Raw genomic sequence first — 17,773 nt, 5'->3', positions numbered from 1 at the left:
CCCCCCTGCCCCTCTGCTCCCTCTCCCTACTCTCCTGCCCCTCTGCTCCCTCCCCCCCGCCCCTCTGCTCCCTCTCCCTCCCCTCCTGCCCCTCTGCTCCGTCTCCCTACCCTCCTGCCCCTCTGCTCCCTCTCCCTCCCCTCCTGCCCCTCTGCTCCCTCTCCCTTCCCTCCTGCCCCTCTGCTCCCTCTCCCTCCCCTCCTGCCCCTCTGCTCCCTCTCCCTCCCCTCCTGCCCCTCTGCTCCCTCCCCTCCTGCCCCTCTGCTCCCTCACCCTCCCCTCCTGCCCCTCTGCTCCCTCACCCTCCCCTCCTGCCCCTCTGCTCCCTCACCCTCCCCTCCTGCCCCTCTGCTCCCTCTCCCTACCCTCCTGCCCCTCTGCTCCCTCTCCCTCCCCCCCCTGCCCCTCTGCTCCCTCTCCCTACCCTCCTGCCCCTCTGCTCCCTCCCCCCCGCCCCTCTGCTCCCCTCTCCCTCCCCTCCTGCCCCTCTGCTCCGTCTCCCTACCCTCCTGCCCCTCTGCTCCCTCTCCCTTCCCTCCTGCCCCTCTGCTCCCTCTCCCTCCCCTCCTGCCCTCTGCTCCCTACCCTCCTGCCCCTCTGCTCCCTCTCCCTCCCCTCCTGCCCCTCTGCTCCGTCTCCCTCCCCTCCTGCCCCTCTGCTCCCTCACCTCCCCTCCTGCCCCTCTGCTCCCTCACCCTCCCCTCCTGCCCCTCTGCTCCCTCTCCCTCCCCTCCTGCCCCTCTGCTCCCTCTCCCTCCCCCCCTGCCCGTCTGCTCCCTCTCCCTACCCTCCTGCCCCTCTGCTCCCTCCCCCCCGCCCCTCTGCTCCCTCTCCCTCCCCTCCTGCCCCTCTGCTCCGTCTCCCTACCCTCCTGCCCCTCTGCTCCCTCTCCCTTCCCTCCTGCCCCTCTGCTCCCTCTCCCTCCCCTCCTGCCCCTCTGCTCCCTACCCTCCTGCCCCTCTGCTCCCTCTCCCTCCCCTCCTGCCCCTCTGCTCCGTCTCCCTCCCCTCCTGCCCCTCTGCTCCCTCACCCTCCCCTCCTGCCCCTCTGCTCCCTCACCCTCCCCTCCTGCCCCTCTGCTCCCTCTCCCTCCCCTCCTGCCCCTCTGCTCCCTCTCCCTCCCCCCCTGCCCGTCTGCTCCCTCTCCCTACCCACCTTCCCCTCCTCGGTGCCCAGTAACTCGTAGCCTTGTTTGCCCCGTCGGATTGTTCTGACGCCCCTATGTTGATCCAAGCACCCCCCCGTAATGGCACACACTCAGAGAGCAGGCCGGCTAATTGCCCCAGGGGGTACTTGCTGCTTTTTCCCATGACACTATGTTGGTGCATATGAGGAGGCTGGGGGGGGGGGCGTTAGTGGGGGGGTTGTGAGTTGCCATTATATGTCTATGTGCTGCTAAATTGTTATGTCCCCCCCCCCCAGGGCTGTGCTTGAACCCCCTCCCACGATGGGACCCGGTGGCAATGAAGTATTAGAGGGGGAGGCGGGGAGCGAGGAGGAGGTGCCGCGGGATTGGACGCCACAGGAGAAGGCCCTGCATGAAGCCAAAGTGAGGGCCAAAGCCAAGCACAGGATTCGACGGACGTCGTCACGTGACTCAACGCGGGAATCCGAAATCTCTGAAAACCCCGCGGAGCCCCTAAGCCCTCGTGGGAAAGTGAATGATAGAAAGTCCCGTATGGGGAAGGGAAGGGGGCTCCCCAAGAAAGGTAACGAGGGGGGCAGTTGAAGAGGCAAAAATGGAAGCCAGTGTTGACCACTCCCAGTTTCCAGACCACACCCATTTTATCACAAGAGCTTTAATAGTGGTAGCGCAGCAAAAACCCTATTGAGCACACACAGGCAGCATAGGGCAGGCAGAGTATGGCACACACAGGCAGCATAGGGCAGGCAGAGTATGGCACACACAGGCAGCATAGGGCAGGCAGAGTATGGCACACACAGGCAGCATAGGGCAGGCAGAGTATGGCACACACAGGCAGCATAGGGGCAGGCGAGAATGGCACACACAGGCAGGGTAGGGCAGGCAGAGTATGGCACACACAGGCAGCATAGGGCAGCAGGGTATGGCACACACAGGCAGCATAGGGGCAGGCAGAGTATGGCACACACAGGCAGCATAGGGCAGGCAGAGTATGGCACACACAGGCAGCATAGGGCAGGCAGAGAATGGCACACACAGCAGCATAGGCAGGCAGGATGGCACACAGCAGCATAGGACAGCAGGTATGGCACACACAGGCAGCATAGGGCAGGCAGGAGCATGGCACACACAGGCAGCATATGGCAGGCAGAGTATGGCACACACAGGCAGCATAGGGCAGGCTGAGTATGGCACACACAGGCAGCATAGGGCAGGCAGGGTATGGCACACACAGGCAGCATAGGGCAGGCAGAGTATGGCACACACAGGCAGCATAGGGCAGGCTGAGTATGGCACACACAGGCAGCATAGGGCAGGCAGAGTATGGCACACACAGGCAGCATAGGGCAGGGAGAGTATGGCACACACAGGCAGCATAGGGCAGGGAGAGTATGGCACACACAGGCAGCATAGTGCACAGATACTGCAGGGGGGCAGTTAATCTCAGTACTGATACCGTATATAACGTAGTCACAGCAGCTGGTAGACCTCACCAGTTGGACAGCGCTATTCTATATTATCCCTCCCTGTCTCTCCTCTCTACCCTGATCTGATTATAATTTATTATTGTATCATTGTACTTTACACTATTGTGGCTTGTGTTTAGATTTAGACTACCCTCCCGGCTGAGGGTTCCACGCCATATTCTCGCCACACTACCCTCCCGGCTGAGGGTGCCATGCCACATTCTCGCCACACTACCCTCCCGGCTGAGGGTTCCACGCCACATTCTCGCCACACTACCCTCCCGGCTGAGGGTGCCACGCCACATTCTCGCCACACTACCCTCCTGGGTGAGGGTTCCACGCCACATTCTCGCCACACTACCCTCCTGGGTGAGGGTTCCACGCCACATTCTCGCCACACTACCCTCCCGGCTGAGGGTGCCATGCCACATTCTCGCCACACTACCCTCCTGGTGAGGGTTCCACGCCACATTCTCGCCACACTACCCTCCCGGCTGAGGGTTCCACGCCATATTCTCGCCACACTACCCTCCCGGCTGAGGGTGCCACGCCACATTCTCACCACACTACCCTCCTGGGTGAGGGTGCCACGCCACATTCTCACCACACTACCCTCCTGGGTGAGGGTTCCACGCCATATTCTCGCCACACTACCCTCCCGGCTGAGGGTGCCACGCCACATTCTCACCACACTACCCTCCTGGGTGAGGGTTCCACGCCACATTCTCGCCACACTACCCTCCCGGCTGAGGGTGCCATGCCACATTCTCGCCACACTACCCTCCTGGGTGAGGGTTCCACGCCACATTCTCGCCACACTACCCTCCCGGCTGAGGGTGCCATGCCACATTCTCGCCACACTACCCTCCTGGGTGAGGGTGCCATGCCACATTCTCGCCACACTACCCTCCCGGCTGAGGGTGCCATGCCACATTCTCGCCACACTACCCTCCTGGGTGAGGGTGCCATGCCACATTCTCGCCACACTACCCTCCTGGGTGAGGGTGCCATGCCACATTCTCGCCACACTACCCTCCCGGCTGAGGGTGCCACGCCACATTCTCACCACACTACCCTCCCGGCTGAGGGTGCCACGCCACATTCTCGCCACACTACCCTCCCGGCTGAGGGTGCCACGCCACATTCTCGCCACACTACCCTCCTGGGTGAGGGTTCCATGCCACATTCTCGCCACACTACCCTCCCGGCTGAGGGTGCCACGCCACATTCTCGCCACACTACCCTCCTGGGTGAGGGTTCCACGCCACATTCTCGCCACACTACCCTCCTGGGTGAGGGTTCCACGCCACATTCTCGCCACACTACCCTCCCGGCTGAGGGTTCCATGCCACATTCTCGCCACACTACCCTCCCGGCTGAGGGTGCCACGCCACATTCTCGCCACACTACCCTCCTGGGTGAGGGTTCCACGCCACATTCTCGCCACACTACCCTCCTGGGTGAGGGTGCCACACCAAAAATCCCATGGATTGTAAAATGGAGACTACTCTCTGACCCAACTGTCAGACTTCCGAATTCCATCAGTATCACATGGTGGAGTAAAATCATCATGGACCCAGCACAACAAGGCCACGTTGGCATGACCCAGGGACAGTCGAACCATGCATGCAGGTAGGGGGCATACATTCTATAACCAGTGCCACCATATCCGACCTGTATGTTCTCTCGGTAATAGAAAGAAGATACAAGATTCCATTCCAATCGGGTCCACCAACAAACAGGTTTATACTTCGGTTGACAGGTTGGCAAATAGTCACCCCACACCCGACACTAACCCACCCCTTATAAACCCACCCCTTATAAACCCACACCTGAACCGCCCCACAGCAGCAGTGGGGTTATCACATGAGTCCCAGAGACAAGTAGGCACGTTTTGGCTGGAGTTGAACCTAAAAATAACCTCAGTCGTTAAATTTAATGGTTTGTACTGGCCACCTTAGAACCTGGCCCCTTCCTATCATCAACAGACCTCAAGGACGCCTACCTGTGTGTTCCAGTCTACCCCAAAGGTTCCTGGTGGAGGATTTTCTGTGACCCTTGGGCTGCATGGTTGCATCCCTGGACGATTCCGAAGGTTTCACATGAGAGGCTTGAAGCTACGCATTTTGCATTTCTGGATTAAAAGCAACAGGAACCAAAGAGTTCCAAAATGCAGCCTAATTTAGTGGGAACAGGAGATGCTAGTTGCTCTTGGTGAGGTTTTCTAACAACAGACACTAGCCTACAAGGCAGGGGAGCAGCTATTGGAACCCACATCAGCCAGGGCCGCCGGTGCCCAAGAGAAGCAAAGTTACCTATCAACCTTCTAGAGATCAGAGCAACAGGAATGCAGTCTCCAGACGGTCTCATTTGCTACGATATATAGACACACAAAGGACAGCACCAGAGCGTGGCGGGAGGTGTCGTATCTACTACATTGGGCAGAAGCCCATGCCATCCCTATGTTATTGAACTGGGAGGCGGATTGCTTGAGTTGACAGATGGTGACCCCAGAGGAATGGTCCCTGCACCCCCAGACTTTACAAATGCTACAAGAGAAATGGGGTCAGCTGGATATTGATACCCTGCCTACAGCCCCAAACTGCCCACTTATTGCTCCAGAACCAGAGACCCAGCTGCGGCCTACATAGATTCCTTGGTCATCCCACAGACATTTTACACGGTATACGTATTATCTCCTGCTGCCACTCCATAGGGGCAAGACTGCAGAACACAAGATGTTTTGGACTTCCTGGCCCAGAGACTGCAAAAATTCTTGGCCAAAACTTTATCCCTCCCAGCCCTCCACCATAAGCAGTGGGCAAACCCGCCAGAGATCAGACTATACCACCAAGTGTTCTCAGGATAAAATCCCCATACAGTATAAAGACCCATCCCCACCAGGGGACCTTAACTTTGTGCTTCAGGGACCCCCTTTTGAACCCATAGCATCTGTTGGCCACAATTGTGGAAGGTAACCTTCTTAGGTGCCCTCACAGTGAAAGAGCCTTGGTTAGTTTTCCACCAGGACAAGGTGGTCTTAGGACTCCACCATGCTTTCTTCCAAAGGCAGTCTCGACCTTCCACCTCAGTCAAGATATTATCATTTTGCCCCAGGCCAGCCAACGCAAAGGAAAAGGAATGCCACAAACTAGATGTGCTAAGAGCCCTCAGAGGTTACATAGCCAGATGTGCTACCCACAGACCGACTCACCAGGGGAGTGCTGCCTCCAACAGAACAATTGCCCGATGGTTAACGAGCCCTGTCAACTAACCAGTCCGCTGGACCAAACCCATTTCGGCTTTTGGCCTATACCACTAGAGCGACTAGCGCATCCTGGGCACTGAGAAATGCAGCTTCCATAGAACAGATTTGCCAGGCAGCCATGTGGGGGTCATTGCACACATTTAATAAATTCTACAGCCAATGGGAAGCCGCATTGGTGCTACAAGCAGCAGTATCTTCAAGGACATAATAACCCACCCAACCGGGGACAAGCATTTGGGCGCCCCCTAATGCCTGCAGGATTTGTGGTGAGGCCACAGAGGCCTGGGCTTAAGGCGGCACAAATTTAGGGGAGGCATACGGAGCAATGGGGGCGGCCTCGGGGCGCCCGGATAAGAAATCAGGCGCTGACTGACAGGAGGGCTGCTATGCTTTTCTCATAGGCCCAGACTGTCGATGCAGTAAGTCCCGCCCACTGAGCACTGAACCTTATATTGTTGCCATGTTCTCCATCTCTCCAACTCCTCTTCCACCACACCTATCCTCCATGCTGCCCCCTGTACTTGCCAGCGAATAGTAGGAGGGTAGAGGAGGAGCCAGCTCTACATATAGAATAGTTGAGAAGTTTGTTCTGCCTCCAGATGTGAAGGGTAACTAAACCCCCAAATGCCTCCACTGACAGGAAGGGCCCCTAGAGAAAAGAATTTTTCAGCAAGTCCAAAATCTCTTTTTTGGGGGGGGGGGGGGGGTAGGTGCCCTTTAATATAGGATCTGTGTTACTCAGGGAGACATTAGGAAAAGACATTTTGTCTGGAAGGTGCTTATTCTAGTTCTGTTCTTTCCTGCAGGTGGCGCTGGGGGGAAGGGTGTGTGGGGAGCCCCGGGGCAAGTCTATGGCGATCAGGAGCTTGATGCTCGAGACCCAAACTATGACGAGTCTGATCAGGTAATTCATTGAGGGAGTAGGCTGGGGCACAGAACTCTTCCATTTGGGCAACTGTAGGCTCAGGTGAGAAGACCCATCCTTGTACCCGCGAGCCCTCCATGGCACCCCCATAGGAAGGGGTATGTATGTATGTGCAAGGGTGACTGAGGGGCAATAGAGTCTTCCTGTTTCCCTGTAGGGTTACACCGTGTATCAGAAGGTGGTTCCCGAGTTGGATGAAGTCGGACTGCAGAAGAACGTGCAACCAATGGTGCAAGAGTACTTTGAGCATGGAGACACAGCGGAGGTTATAGTAAGTACCCTACTCTATAGTAAGTCCCACACATAGGGGTTTGCCCCCCGCTATTCAGCCCAAGTGCCCAGACCAGTCCCCATGGGGTTCCACCTACTGAACCCATAACCACAAGGTTACAACTTGGAACTTTCACTCCAAAGTGATGGAAATACAAAACCTAACAGAGAAACATTTTATTCTTCAGCATCAGATTAGCGAATCATTAAAAACCTCCCTATCGGATAAAAACCCAATAAAGCAGCAGGTAGAGGGGGGCCCCTGGGTATTGGGGTAATATTATACTGTACAGAGGGGAGAGATGTTCTGTAAATAATCACTGAATGTTAGTGAGTCGCTTAATGCCCTCCGGCGTATGTGCCCTCCGGCGTATGTGCCCTCCGGCTTGTATGCCCTCCGGCGTATGTGCCCCTCCGGCGTATGTGCCCTCCGGCTTGTATGCCCTCCGGCGTATGTGCCCTCCGGCGTATGTGCCCTCCGGCGTATGTGCCCTCCGGCGTATGTGCCCTCCGGCGTATGTGCCCTCCGGCTTGTATGCCCTCCGGCGTATGTGCCCTCCGGCGTATGTGCCCTCCGGCGTATGTGCCCCTCCGGCGTATGTGCCCTCCGGCGTATGTGCCCTCCGGCTTGTATGCCCTCCGGCGTATGTGCCCTCCGGCGTATGTGCCCTCCGGCTTGTATGCCCTCCGGCGTATGTGCCCCTCCGGCGTATGTGCCCTCCGGCGTATGTGCCCTCCGGCGTATGTGCCCTCCGGCTTGTATGCCCTCCGGCGTATGTGCCCCTCCGGCGTATGTGCCCCTCCGGCGTATGTGCCCCTCCGGCGTATGTGCCCCTCCGGCGTATGTGCCCTCCGGCTTGTATGCCCTCCGGCGTATGTGCCCTGGAGGGCACAGAGCTGAAAATCATGTAATATTCAACTAATATATAAAGCTCATTGCCCAGTGGGTCGGGGTTAGTGTCCCCTTTAGCAGTTGGGTTGGTATGGGTGGGAGACAAGGAACCCATGTATATAAAGCTCATTGCCCAGTGGGTCAGGGTTGGGCAGTTGGGTTGGGAGACAGAGGAACCCATGTATATAAAGCTCATTGCCCAGTGGGTCGGGGTTAGTGTCCCCTTTAGCAGTTGGGTTGGTATGGGTGGGAGACAAGGAACCCATGTATATAAAGCTCATTGCCCAGTGGGTCAGGGTTGGGCAGTTGGGTGGGAGACAGAGGAACCCATGTATATAAAGCTCATGGCCCAGTGGGTCAGGGTTGGGCAGTTGGCTGGGAGACAGAGGAACCCATGTATATAAAGCTCATGGCCCAGTGGGTCGGGGTTGGGCAGTTGGGTGGGAGACAAGGAACCCATGTATATAAAGCTCATTGCCCAGTGGGTCAGGGTTGGGCAGTTCGGTTGGGAGACAGAGGAACCCATGTATATAAAGCTCATGGCCCAGTGGGTCAGGGGTTGGGCAGTTGGGTTGGGAGACAGAGGAACCCATGTATATAAAGCTCATGGCCCAGTGGGTCAGGGTTGGGCAGTTGGGTGGGGAGCAAGGAACCCATGTATATAAAGCTCATTGCCCAGTGGGTCAGGGTTGGGCAGTTGGGGTTGGGAGACAGAGGAACCCATGTATATAAAGCTCATGGCCCAGTGGGTCGGGGTTGGGCAGTTGGGCTGGGAGACAGAGGAACCCATGTATATAAAGCTCATGGCCCAGTGGGTCGGGTTGGGCAGTTGGGTTGGGAGACAGAGGAACCCATGTATATAAAGCTCATGGCCCAGTGGGTCAGGGTTGGGCAGTGGGTGGGAGACAAGGAACCCATGTATATAAAGCTCATTGCCCAGTGGGTCAGGGTTGGGCAGTTTGGGTTGGGAGACAGAGGAACCCATGTATATAAAGCTCATGGCCCAGTGGGTCAGGGTTGGGCAGTTGGGTGGGAGACAAGGAAGCCCATGTATATAAAGCTCATTGCCCAGTGGGTCAGGGATTGGGCAGTTGGGTTGGGAGACAGAGGAACCCATGTATATAAAGCTCATGGCCAGTGGGTCAGGGTGGGCAGTTGGGTGGGAGACAAGGAACCCATGTATATAAAGCTCAATTGCCCAGTGGGTCAGGTTGGGCAGTTGCGGTTGGGAGACAGAGGAACCCATGTATATTAAGCTCATGGCCCAGTGGGTCAGGGTTGGGCCAGTTGGGTTGGGAGACAAGGAAACCCATGTATATAAAGCTCATGGCCCAGTGGGTCGGGGTTGGGCAGTTGGGTGGGAGACAGAGGAACCCATGTATATAAAGCTCCATGGCCCAGTGGGTCGGGGTTGGGCAGTTGGGTTGGGAGGACAAGAGGAACCCATGTAATATAAAGCTCATGGCCCAGTGGGGTCAGGGTTGGGCAGTTGGGTGGGAGACAGAGGAACCCATGTATATAAAGCTCATGGCCCAGTGGGTCGGGGTTGGCAGTTGGGTGGGGAGACAGAGGAACCCATGTATATAAAGCTCATGGCCCAGTGGTCGGGGGTTGGGCAGTTGGGTTGGGAGACAGAGGAACCCATGTATATAAAGCTCATGGCCCAGTGGGTCAGGGTGGGCAGTTGGGTGGGAGACAAGGAACCCATGTATATAAAGCTCATTGCCCAGTGGGTCAGGGTTGGGCAGTTGGGTTGGGAGACAGAGGAACCCATGTATATAAAGCTCATGGCCCAGTGGGTCAGGGTTGGGCAGTTGGGTGGGAGACAAGGAACCCATGTATATAAAGCTCATTGCCCAGTGGGTCAGGGTTGGGCAGTTGGGTTGGGAGACAGAGGAACCCATGTATATTAAGCTCATGGCCCAGTGGGTCAGGGTTGGGCAGTTGGGTTGGGAGACAAGGAACCCATGTATATAAAGCTCATGGCCCAGTGGGTCGGGGTTGGGCAGTTGGGTGGGAGACAGAGGAACCCATGTATATAAAGCTCATGGCCCAGTGGGTCGGGGTTGGGCAGTTGGGTTGGGAGACAGAGGAACCCATGTATATAAAGCTCATGGCCCAGTGGGTCAGGGTTGGGCAGTTGGGTGGGAGACAGAGGAACCCATGTATATAAAGCTCATGGCCCAGTGGGTCGGGGTTGGGCAGTTGGGTGGGAGACAGAGGAACCCATGTATATAAAGCTCATGGCCCAGTGGGTCCGGGTTGGGCCAGTTGGGTTGGGAGACAGAGGAACCCATGTATATAAAGCTCATGGCCCAGTGGGGTCGGGGTTGGGCAGTTGGGTGGGAGACAAGGAACCCATGTATATAAAGCTCATTGCCCAGTGGGTCAGGGTTGGGCAGTTGGGTTGGGAGACAGAGGACCCATGTATATAAAGCTCATGGCCCAGTGGGTCAGGTTGGGCAGTTGGGTTGGGAGACAGAGGAACCCATGTATATAAGCTCATTGGCCCAGTGGGTCGGGGTTGGGCATTGGGTGGGAGACAGAGGAACCCATGTATATAAAGCTCATGGCCCAGTGGGTCGGGGTTGGGCAGTTGGGTTGGGAGACAGAGGAACCCATGTATATAAAGCTCATGGCCCAGTGGGTCGGGGTTGGGCAGTTGGGTGGGAGACAAGGAACCCATGTATATAAAGCTCATTGCCCAGTGGGTCAGGGTTGGGCAGTTGGGTTGGGAGACAGAGGAACCCATGTATATAAAGCTCATGGCCCAGTGGGTCAGGGTTGGGCAGTTGGGTGGGAGACAGAGGAACCCATGTATATAAAGCTCATGGCCCAGTGGGTCGGGGTGGGCAGTTGGGTGGGGAACAGGAGGAACCCATGTATATAAAGCTCATGGCCCAGGGGTCAGGGTTGGGCAGTTGGGTGGGAGACAGAGGAACCCATGTATATAAAGCTCATGGCCCAGTGGTGTCAGGGTTGGGCAGTTGGGGTGGGAGACAGAGGAACCCATGTATATAAAGCTCATGGCCCAGTGGGTCGGGGTTGGGCAGTTGGGTTGGGAGACAGAGGAACCCATGTATATAAAGCTCATGGCCCAGTGGGTCGGGGTTGGGCAGTTGGGTGGGAGACAGAAGGAACCCATGTATATAAAGCTCATGGCCCCCAGTGGCAGTCGGGGTTGGGGCAGTTGGGTGGGAGACAGAGGAACCCATGTATATTAAGCTCATGGCCCAGTGGGTCGGGGTTGGGCAGTTGGGTGGGAGACAGAGGAACCCATGTATATTAAGCTCATGGCCCAGTGGGTCGGGGTTGGGCAGTTGGGTGGGAGACAGAGGAACCCATGTATATTAAGCTCATGGCCCAGTGGGTCGGGGTTGGGCAGTTGGGTTGGGAGACAGAGGAACCCATGTATATTAAGCTCATGGCCCAGTGGGTCGGGGTTGGGCAGTTGGGTTGGGAGACAGAGGAACCCATGTATATAAAGCTCATGGCCCAGTGGGTTGGGCAGTTGGGTGGGAGACAGAGGAACCCATGTATATAAAGCTCATGGCCCAGTGGGTCCCCTTTAGCACTGTATGTATTTGCCCCAGGCTCTGCTGAAGGAGCTGAATTTGGGGACCCAGTCTCCGGGGGTGGCCCGCGTGGCGGTGTCTCTGGCCCTAGAAGGAAAGGCCAGTCATCGAGAGTTGACTTCGCGGCTCCTGTCGGACCTGGTGGGGAAGGTTCTGAAGCCTGAGGACATAGGCCGGGCCTTCAATACGATGCTGACTGACCTGCCTGATCTCATACTGGATACCCCCGAGGCACCGCAGGTAAGTGTCCAATGGTCTAATACTGACTGCTGACATTGATTGGATATGGGCTCTGCCCCTCCTACTGCAGAGTCACATGATCATGCTTAGTCCTCCTGTTTATTGTAGATGCTTGGCCAGTTTATTGCCCGAGCTGTGGCCGATCACGCACTCCCACTCAACTTCCTGGATCGCTACAAGGGCCGAGTAGACTGTGAGCATGCGCGGTGAGCAACATGGGTGCCACGTGGGTGGGGGGCGGTGCCTGTAGCAGACTGGCTCTCATCATTCATACAGTGAGCCTGTCTGTCCCAGGGGTGTTGGGTTTGGGGGTGACCCCCTGCCCTTCCCACTCTGCTCCTTTCTCTCCTCCCATTTGCCTTGTGTCCTCTCTGCTCTGCTCCTTTCTCTCCTCCCATTTGCCTTGTGTCCTCTCAGCTCTGCTCCTTTCTCTCCTCCCATTTGCCTTGAGTCCTCTCTGCTCTGCTCCTTTCTCTCCTCCCATTTGTCTTGTGTCCTCTCAGCTCTGCTCCTTTCTCTCCTCCCATTTGCCTTGTGTCCTCTCTGCTCTGCTCCTTTCTCTCCTCCCATTTGCCTTGTGTCCTCTCTGCTCTGCTCCTTTCTCTCCTCCCATTTGCCTTGTGTCCTCTCTGCTCTGCTCCTTTCTCTCCTCCCATTTGCCTTGTGTCCGCTCTGCTCTGCTCCTTTCTCTCCTCCCATTTGCCTTGTGTCCTCTCTGCTCTGCTCCTTTCTCTCCTCCCATTTGCCTTGTGTCCTCTCTGCTCTGCTCCTTTCTCTCCTCCCATTTGCCTTGAGTCCTCTCTGCTCTGCTCCTTTCTCTCCTCCCATTTGCCTTGAGTCCTCTCTGCTCTGCTCCTTTCTCTCCTCCCATTTGCCTTGAGTCCTCTCTGCTCTGCTCCTTTCTCTCCTCCCATTTGTCTTGTGTCCTCTCAGCTCTGCTCCTTTCTCTCCTCCCATTTGCCTTGTGTCCTCTCTGCTCTGCTCCTTTCTCTCCTCCCATTTGCCTTGTGTCCTCTCTGCTCTGCTCCTTTCTCTCCTCCCATTTGCCTTGTGTCCTCTCTGCTCTGCTCCTTTCTCTCCTATGTTCTACATCTCCCCTCCCTTTCCTGTAACCCCCCTTCTCCTCTCAGCTCCTCTCACCACCCATACCAACCCCTCTGCTTTATCCTCCCATGGTTGCCTGTATGTCTCGTAGAGCCGCTCTGGACCGCGCTGCTGTATTGCTGCGCATCAAGCGAGAGATCATCCGGCTGGACAATGTGTGGGGCGTCGGGGGAGGGCAGCGGCCAGTTAAGCACCTCATTAAGGAGGTAATCTTCTTGCCCCCATGTTGCCCCTTCATACAGCCAGTATGGCTTCTTCTGAGATGCAAAGGGCAATGGGAAAGATGAGCAGAGAATGATGGATTGTGGGAAGGAATAAAGGCGAAGGGTAAAGGAATGGGGGAGGAATAAAGGCGGAGACTGGTGAATTGTGGGAGGAGTAGAGGCAAAGGCTGGTGAATTGTGGGAGGAGTAGAGGCAAAGGCTGGTGAATTGTGGGAGGAGTAGAGGCAAAGGCTGGTGAATTGTGGGAGGAGTAGAGGCAAAGGCTGGTGAATTGTGGGAGGAGTAGAGGCAAAGGCTGGTGAATTGTGGGAGGAGTAGAGGCAAAGGCTGGTGAATTGTGGGAGGAGTAGAGGTGGAAGATGAAGGATTGTGAGAAAAGAGGCAGATTACATTGCTGGAGAAGAGCAAGAAGAGATAAGTAGATTGGATAGGGAAAGAGGCAGAGGCTGGTGCATTGTGGGTAAATATAGAGGCTGATGGATTGGATAGAAAGGGAGGAGCTCCATATAATACCCCATGGTTTGTCCCCCACAGATGAACCTGCTCTTACAGGAGTTCATGCTCTCGGGGCAGGTGGAGGAGGCTGAGCGATGCCTTCGGGATCTTGAGGTTCCTCACTTCCACCATGAAGTCGTGTATGAGGTAAGAAGACCTCCTGCCCCTTTCCCTATAACCAGTGTGGGTCTGAGCCCAGTGGGGCCCCAGGCAGTACCTCCCCTGGTACCAAAGCAGGAGTCTGACCAAGTTGCACTGTGTGTTCTACTGATGGGCCTGGATGTCCTAGCACTGCTGGGCTACTACCAGGGGGATGCAGGGCCACCACAGGTCCCATAGCAGAAGGGGCCACAAGAGTGGGTGGGGTATGGCTGGATCATAGGGAGGGTTTCGGTATAATAGAGGTTTTGACATAAAGGGGTGTATCATGGCCATGGCTACGTGCAGGACATCTCTCTTTTCATTGAGGCCCCATTCTACTTGTTGGCAGGGGCCCCTGTACGGGCCCCCGGTAGCCAATTGGCTAATAATTCAGACCCCCTGGGGTTAGTTATATGGGGCTCTGTGATTACTGATGGTGGCCATGACTAGAATGATGGGGCCTGACCTTGTGGTTCTGCTCCATGCAGGGCCCATATGGGACTTGTGCTCTCGCTTTGGGGGCACATAGTGTCAATAGTACTGAGATATCTAATGTGATTGGCCAGTGATGGAACTGGGGTAGGACTGGGGATCTACACCAACTGCCCCATGTAAGTATTAACTGCCCTAATAGGTCCCTTCCATGCAGCTGTGTGACCTTCCCTCCCCCTGGAGTATGGATCCAGTGGGGAAGATCCGGTTATACAGGTGGGAGCTGGGGGGGAGCATGGAACCAGGATCCAGTGGGGAAGATCCGGTTATACAGGTGGGAGCTGGGGGGGAGCATGGAACCAGGATCCAGTGGGGAAGATCCAGTTATACAGGTGGGAGCTGGGGGGAGCATGGAACCAGGATCCAGTGGGGAAGATCCGCGTTATACAGGTGGGAGCTGGGGGGGAGCATGGAACAGCGATCCAGGGGGAAGATTCCAGTTATACAGGTGGGAGCTGGGGGGGAACATGGAACCAGGATCCAGTGGGAAGATCCGTGTTACTACACGTGGGAGCTGGGGGGGAGCATGGAACCAGGATCCAGTGGGGAAGATCCGGTTATACAGGTGGGAGCTGGGGGGGAGCATGGAACCAGGATCCAGTGGGGAAGATCCGGTTATACAGGCGGAGCTGGGGGGGAGCATGGAACCAGGATCCAGTGCGGAAAGATCCGTGTTATACAGGTGGAGCTGTGGGGGGAGCATGGAACAGGATCCAGTGGGGAAGATCCAGTTATACAGGTGGGAGCTGGGGGGAGCATGGAACCAGGATCCAGTGGAGAAGATCCGGTATACAGGTGGGAGCTGGGGGGGAGCATGAACCAGGATCCAGTGGGGAAAATCAGTTATACAGGTGGGAGCTGGGGGAACATGGACCAGGATCCAGTGGGAAGATCCGGTTATACAGGTGGGAGCTGGGGGGGAGCATGGAACCAGGATCCATGGGGAAGATCCGGTTATACAGGTGGGAGCTGGGGGGGAGCATGGAACCAGGATCCAGTGGGAAGATCCGGTTATACAGGTGGAGCTGGGGGGAGCATGGAACCAGGATCCAGTGGGGAAGATCCGGTTATACAGGTGAGAGCTGGGGGGGAGCATGGAACCAGGATCCAGTGGGGAAGATCCGGTTATACAGGTGGGAGCTGGGCGGGGAGAGTGGAACCAGGATCCAGTGGGGAAGATCCGGTTATACAGGTGGGAGCTGGGGGGGAGCATGGAACCAGGATCCAGTGGGGATCCGGTTATACAGAGGAGGTGACTGGGGCATCATAAAATCAGCAAACAATGGCCTCCATCCTTCCCAATGTCCCTGATTCTTTCCCTCAGGCAGTGAATGGGCCAATCCCATCTCAGGTAGCAGAACCCAGTAACTGTGCCCTGTGGGCCCAACCCCGCTGTGTGTAACTGTATCTCTCCCTCAGGCAGTGAATGGGCCAATCCCATCTCAGGTAGCAGAACCCAGTAACTGTGGCCCTGTGGGCCCAACCCCGCTGTGTGTAACTGTGTCTCTCCCTCAGGCAGTGAATGGGCCAATCCCATCTCAGGTAGCAGAACCAGTAACTGTGCCCTGTGGCCCAACCCCGCTGTGTGTAACTGTATCTCTCCCTCAGGCAGTGAATGGGCCAATCCCATCTCAGGTAGCAGAACCCAGTAACTGTGCCCTGTGGGCCCAACCCCGCTGTGTGTAACTGTATCTCTCCTCAGGCAGTGAATGGGCCAATCCCATCTCAGGTAGCAGAACCAGTAACTGTGCCCTGTGGGCCCAACCCCGCCTGTGGGTAACTGTGTCTCTCCCTCAGGCAGTGAATGGGCCAATCCCATCTCAGGTAGCAGAACCCAGAACTGTGCCCTGTGGGCCCAACCCCGCTGTGTGTAACTGTGTCTCTCCCTCAGGCAGTGAATGGGCCAATCCCATCTCAGGTAGCAGAACCCAGTAACTGTGCCCTGTGGGCCCAACCCCGCTGTGTGTAACTGTGTCTCTCCCTCAGGCAGTGAATGGGCCAATCCCATCTCAGGTAGCAGAACCCAGTAACCTGTGCCCTGTGGGCCCAACCCCGCTGTGATGTAACTGTATCTCTCCCTCAGGCAGTGAATGGGCAATCCATCTCAGGTAGCAGAACCCAGTAACTGTGCCCTGTGGGCCCAACCCCGCTGTGTGTAACTGTATTTCTCTCCCTCAGGCAGTGAATGCGGCCAATCCCATCTCAGGTAGCAGAAACCCAGTAACTGTGCCCTGTGGGCCCAACCCCGCTGTGTGTAACTGTATCTCTCCCTCAGGCAGTGAATGGGCCAATCCCATCTCAGGTAGCAGAAACCCAGTAACTGTGCCCTGTGGGCCCAACCCCGCTTGTGTAACTGTATCTCTCCCTCAGGCAGTGAATCGGGCCAATCCCATCTCAGGTAGCAGAACCCAGTAACTGTGCCCTGTGGGCGCCAACCCCGCTGTGTGTTAACTGTATCTCTCCCTCAGGCAGTGAATGGGCCAATCCCATCTCAGGTAGCAGAACCCCAGTAACTGTGCCCTGTGGGCCCAACCCCGCTGTGTGTAACTGTATCTCCCCTCAGGCAGTGAATGGGCCAATCCCATCTCAGGTAGCAGAACCCAGTAACTGTGCCCTGTGGCCCAACCCCGCTGTGTGTAACTGTTCTCTCCCTCAGGCAGTGAATGCGGCAATCCCATCTCAGGTAGCAGAAACCAGTAACTGTGCCCTGTGGCCCAACCCCGCGTGTGTGTAACTGTATCTCTCCCTCAGGCAGTGAATGGGCCAATCCCATCTCAGGTAGCAGAACCCAGTAACTGTGCCCTGTGGGCCCAACCCCGCTGTGTGTACTGTGTCTCTCCCTCAGGCAGTGAATGGGCCAATCCCATCTCAGGTAGCAGAACCCAGTAACTGTGCCCTGTGGGCCCAAACCCCGCTGTGTGTAACTGTATCTCTCCCTCAGGCAGTGAATGGGCCAATCCCATCTCAGGTAGCAGAACCCAGTAACTGTGCCCTGTGGGCCCAACCCCGCTGTGTGTAACTGTATCTCTCCCTCAGGCAGTGAATGGGCCAATCCCATCTCAGGTAGCAGAACCCAGTAACTGTGCCCTGTGGGCCCAAACCCGCTGTGTGTAACTGTATCTCTCCTCAGGCAGTGAATGGGCCAATCCCATCTCAGGTAGCAGAACCCAGTAACTGTGCCCTGTGGGCCCAACCCCGCTGTGTGTAACTGTGTCTCTCCCTCAGGCAGTGAATGGGCCAATCCCATCTCAGGTAGCAGAACCCAGTAACTGTGCCCTGTGGCCCAACCCCGCTGTGTGTAACTGTACTCTCCCCTCAGGCAGTGAATGGGCCAATCCCATCTCAGTAGCAAACCCAGTAACTGTGCCCTGTGGGCCCAACCCCGCTGTGTGTAACTGTATCTCTCCTCAGGCAGTGAATGGGCCAATCCCATCTCAGGTAGCAGAACCCAGTAACTGTGCCCTTGTGGGCCCAACCCCGCTGTGTGTAACTGTGTCTCTCCCTCAGGCAGTGAATGATCTCTTCTCGGTTGTGGGG

General features: G+C 56.5%; 1 protein-coding gene across 1 annotated transcript in view; it reads left to right on the top strand.

Annotated features, from left to right (window-relative positions):
* Positions 1-1,422: 1,422 nt before the first annotated feature.
* The window catches only part of LOC448531 (programmed cell death 4 like), a gene marked incomplete at its 5' end in the record, with an annotated part of 43,946 nt that continues 27,595 nt past the window's right edge, over positions 1,423-17,773 (top strand). Inside the window, 7 exon segments of the mRNA NM_001006814.1 lie at positions 1,423-1,709; positions 6,685-6,782; positions 6,961-7,074; positions 11,559-11,780; positions 11,889-11,986; positions 12,976-13,090; positions 13,643-13,750. Coding sequence (NP_001006815.1) covers positions 1,448-1,709; positions 6,685-6,782; positions 6,961-7,074; positions 11,559-11,780; positions 11,889-11,986; positions 12,976-13,090; positions 13,643-13,750 — 1,017 coding nt within the window.

Source organism: Xenopus tropicalis, chromosome 1 (assembly GCF_000004195.4).
Source record: "Xenopus tropicalis strain Nigerian chromosome 1, UCB_Xtro_10.0, whole genome shotgun sequence".
NCBI classification, from domain to species: Eukaryota; Metazoa; Chordata; class Amphibia; order Anura; family Pipidae; genus Xenopus; species Xenopus tropicalis.
Note: the sequence above shows the minus strand (reverse complement) of the source record. Positions and strands in the feature narration are given on the sequence as shown.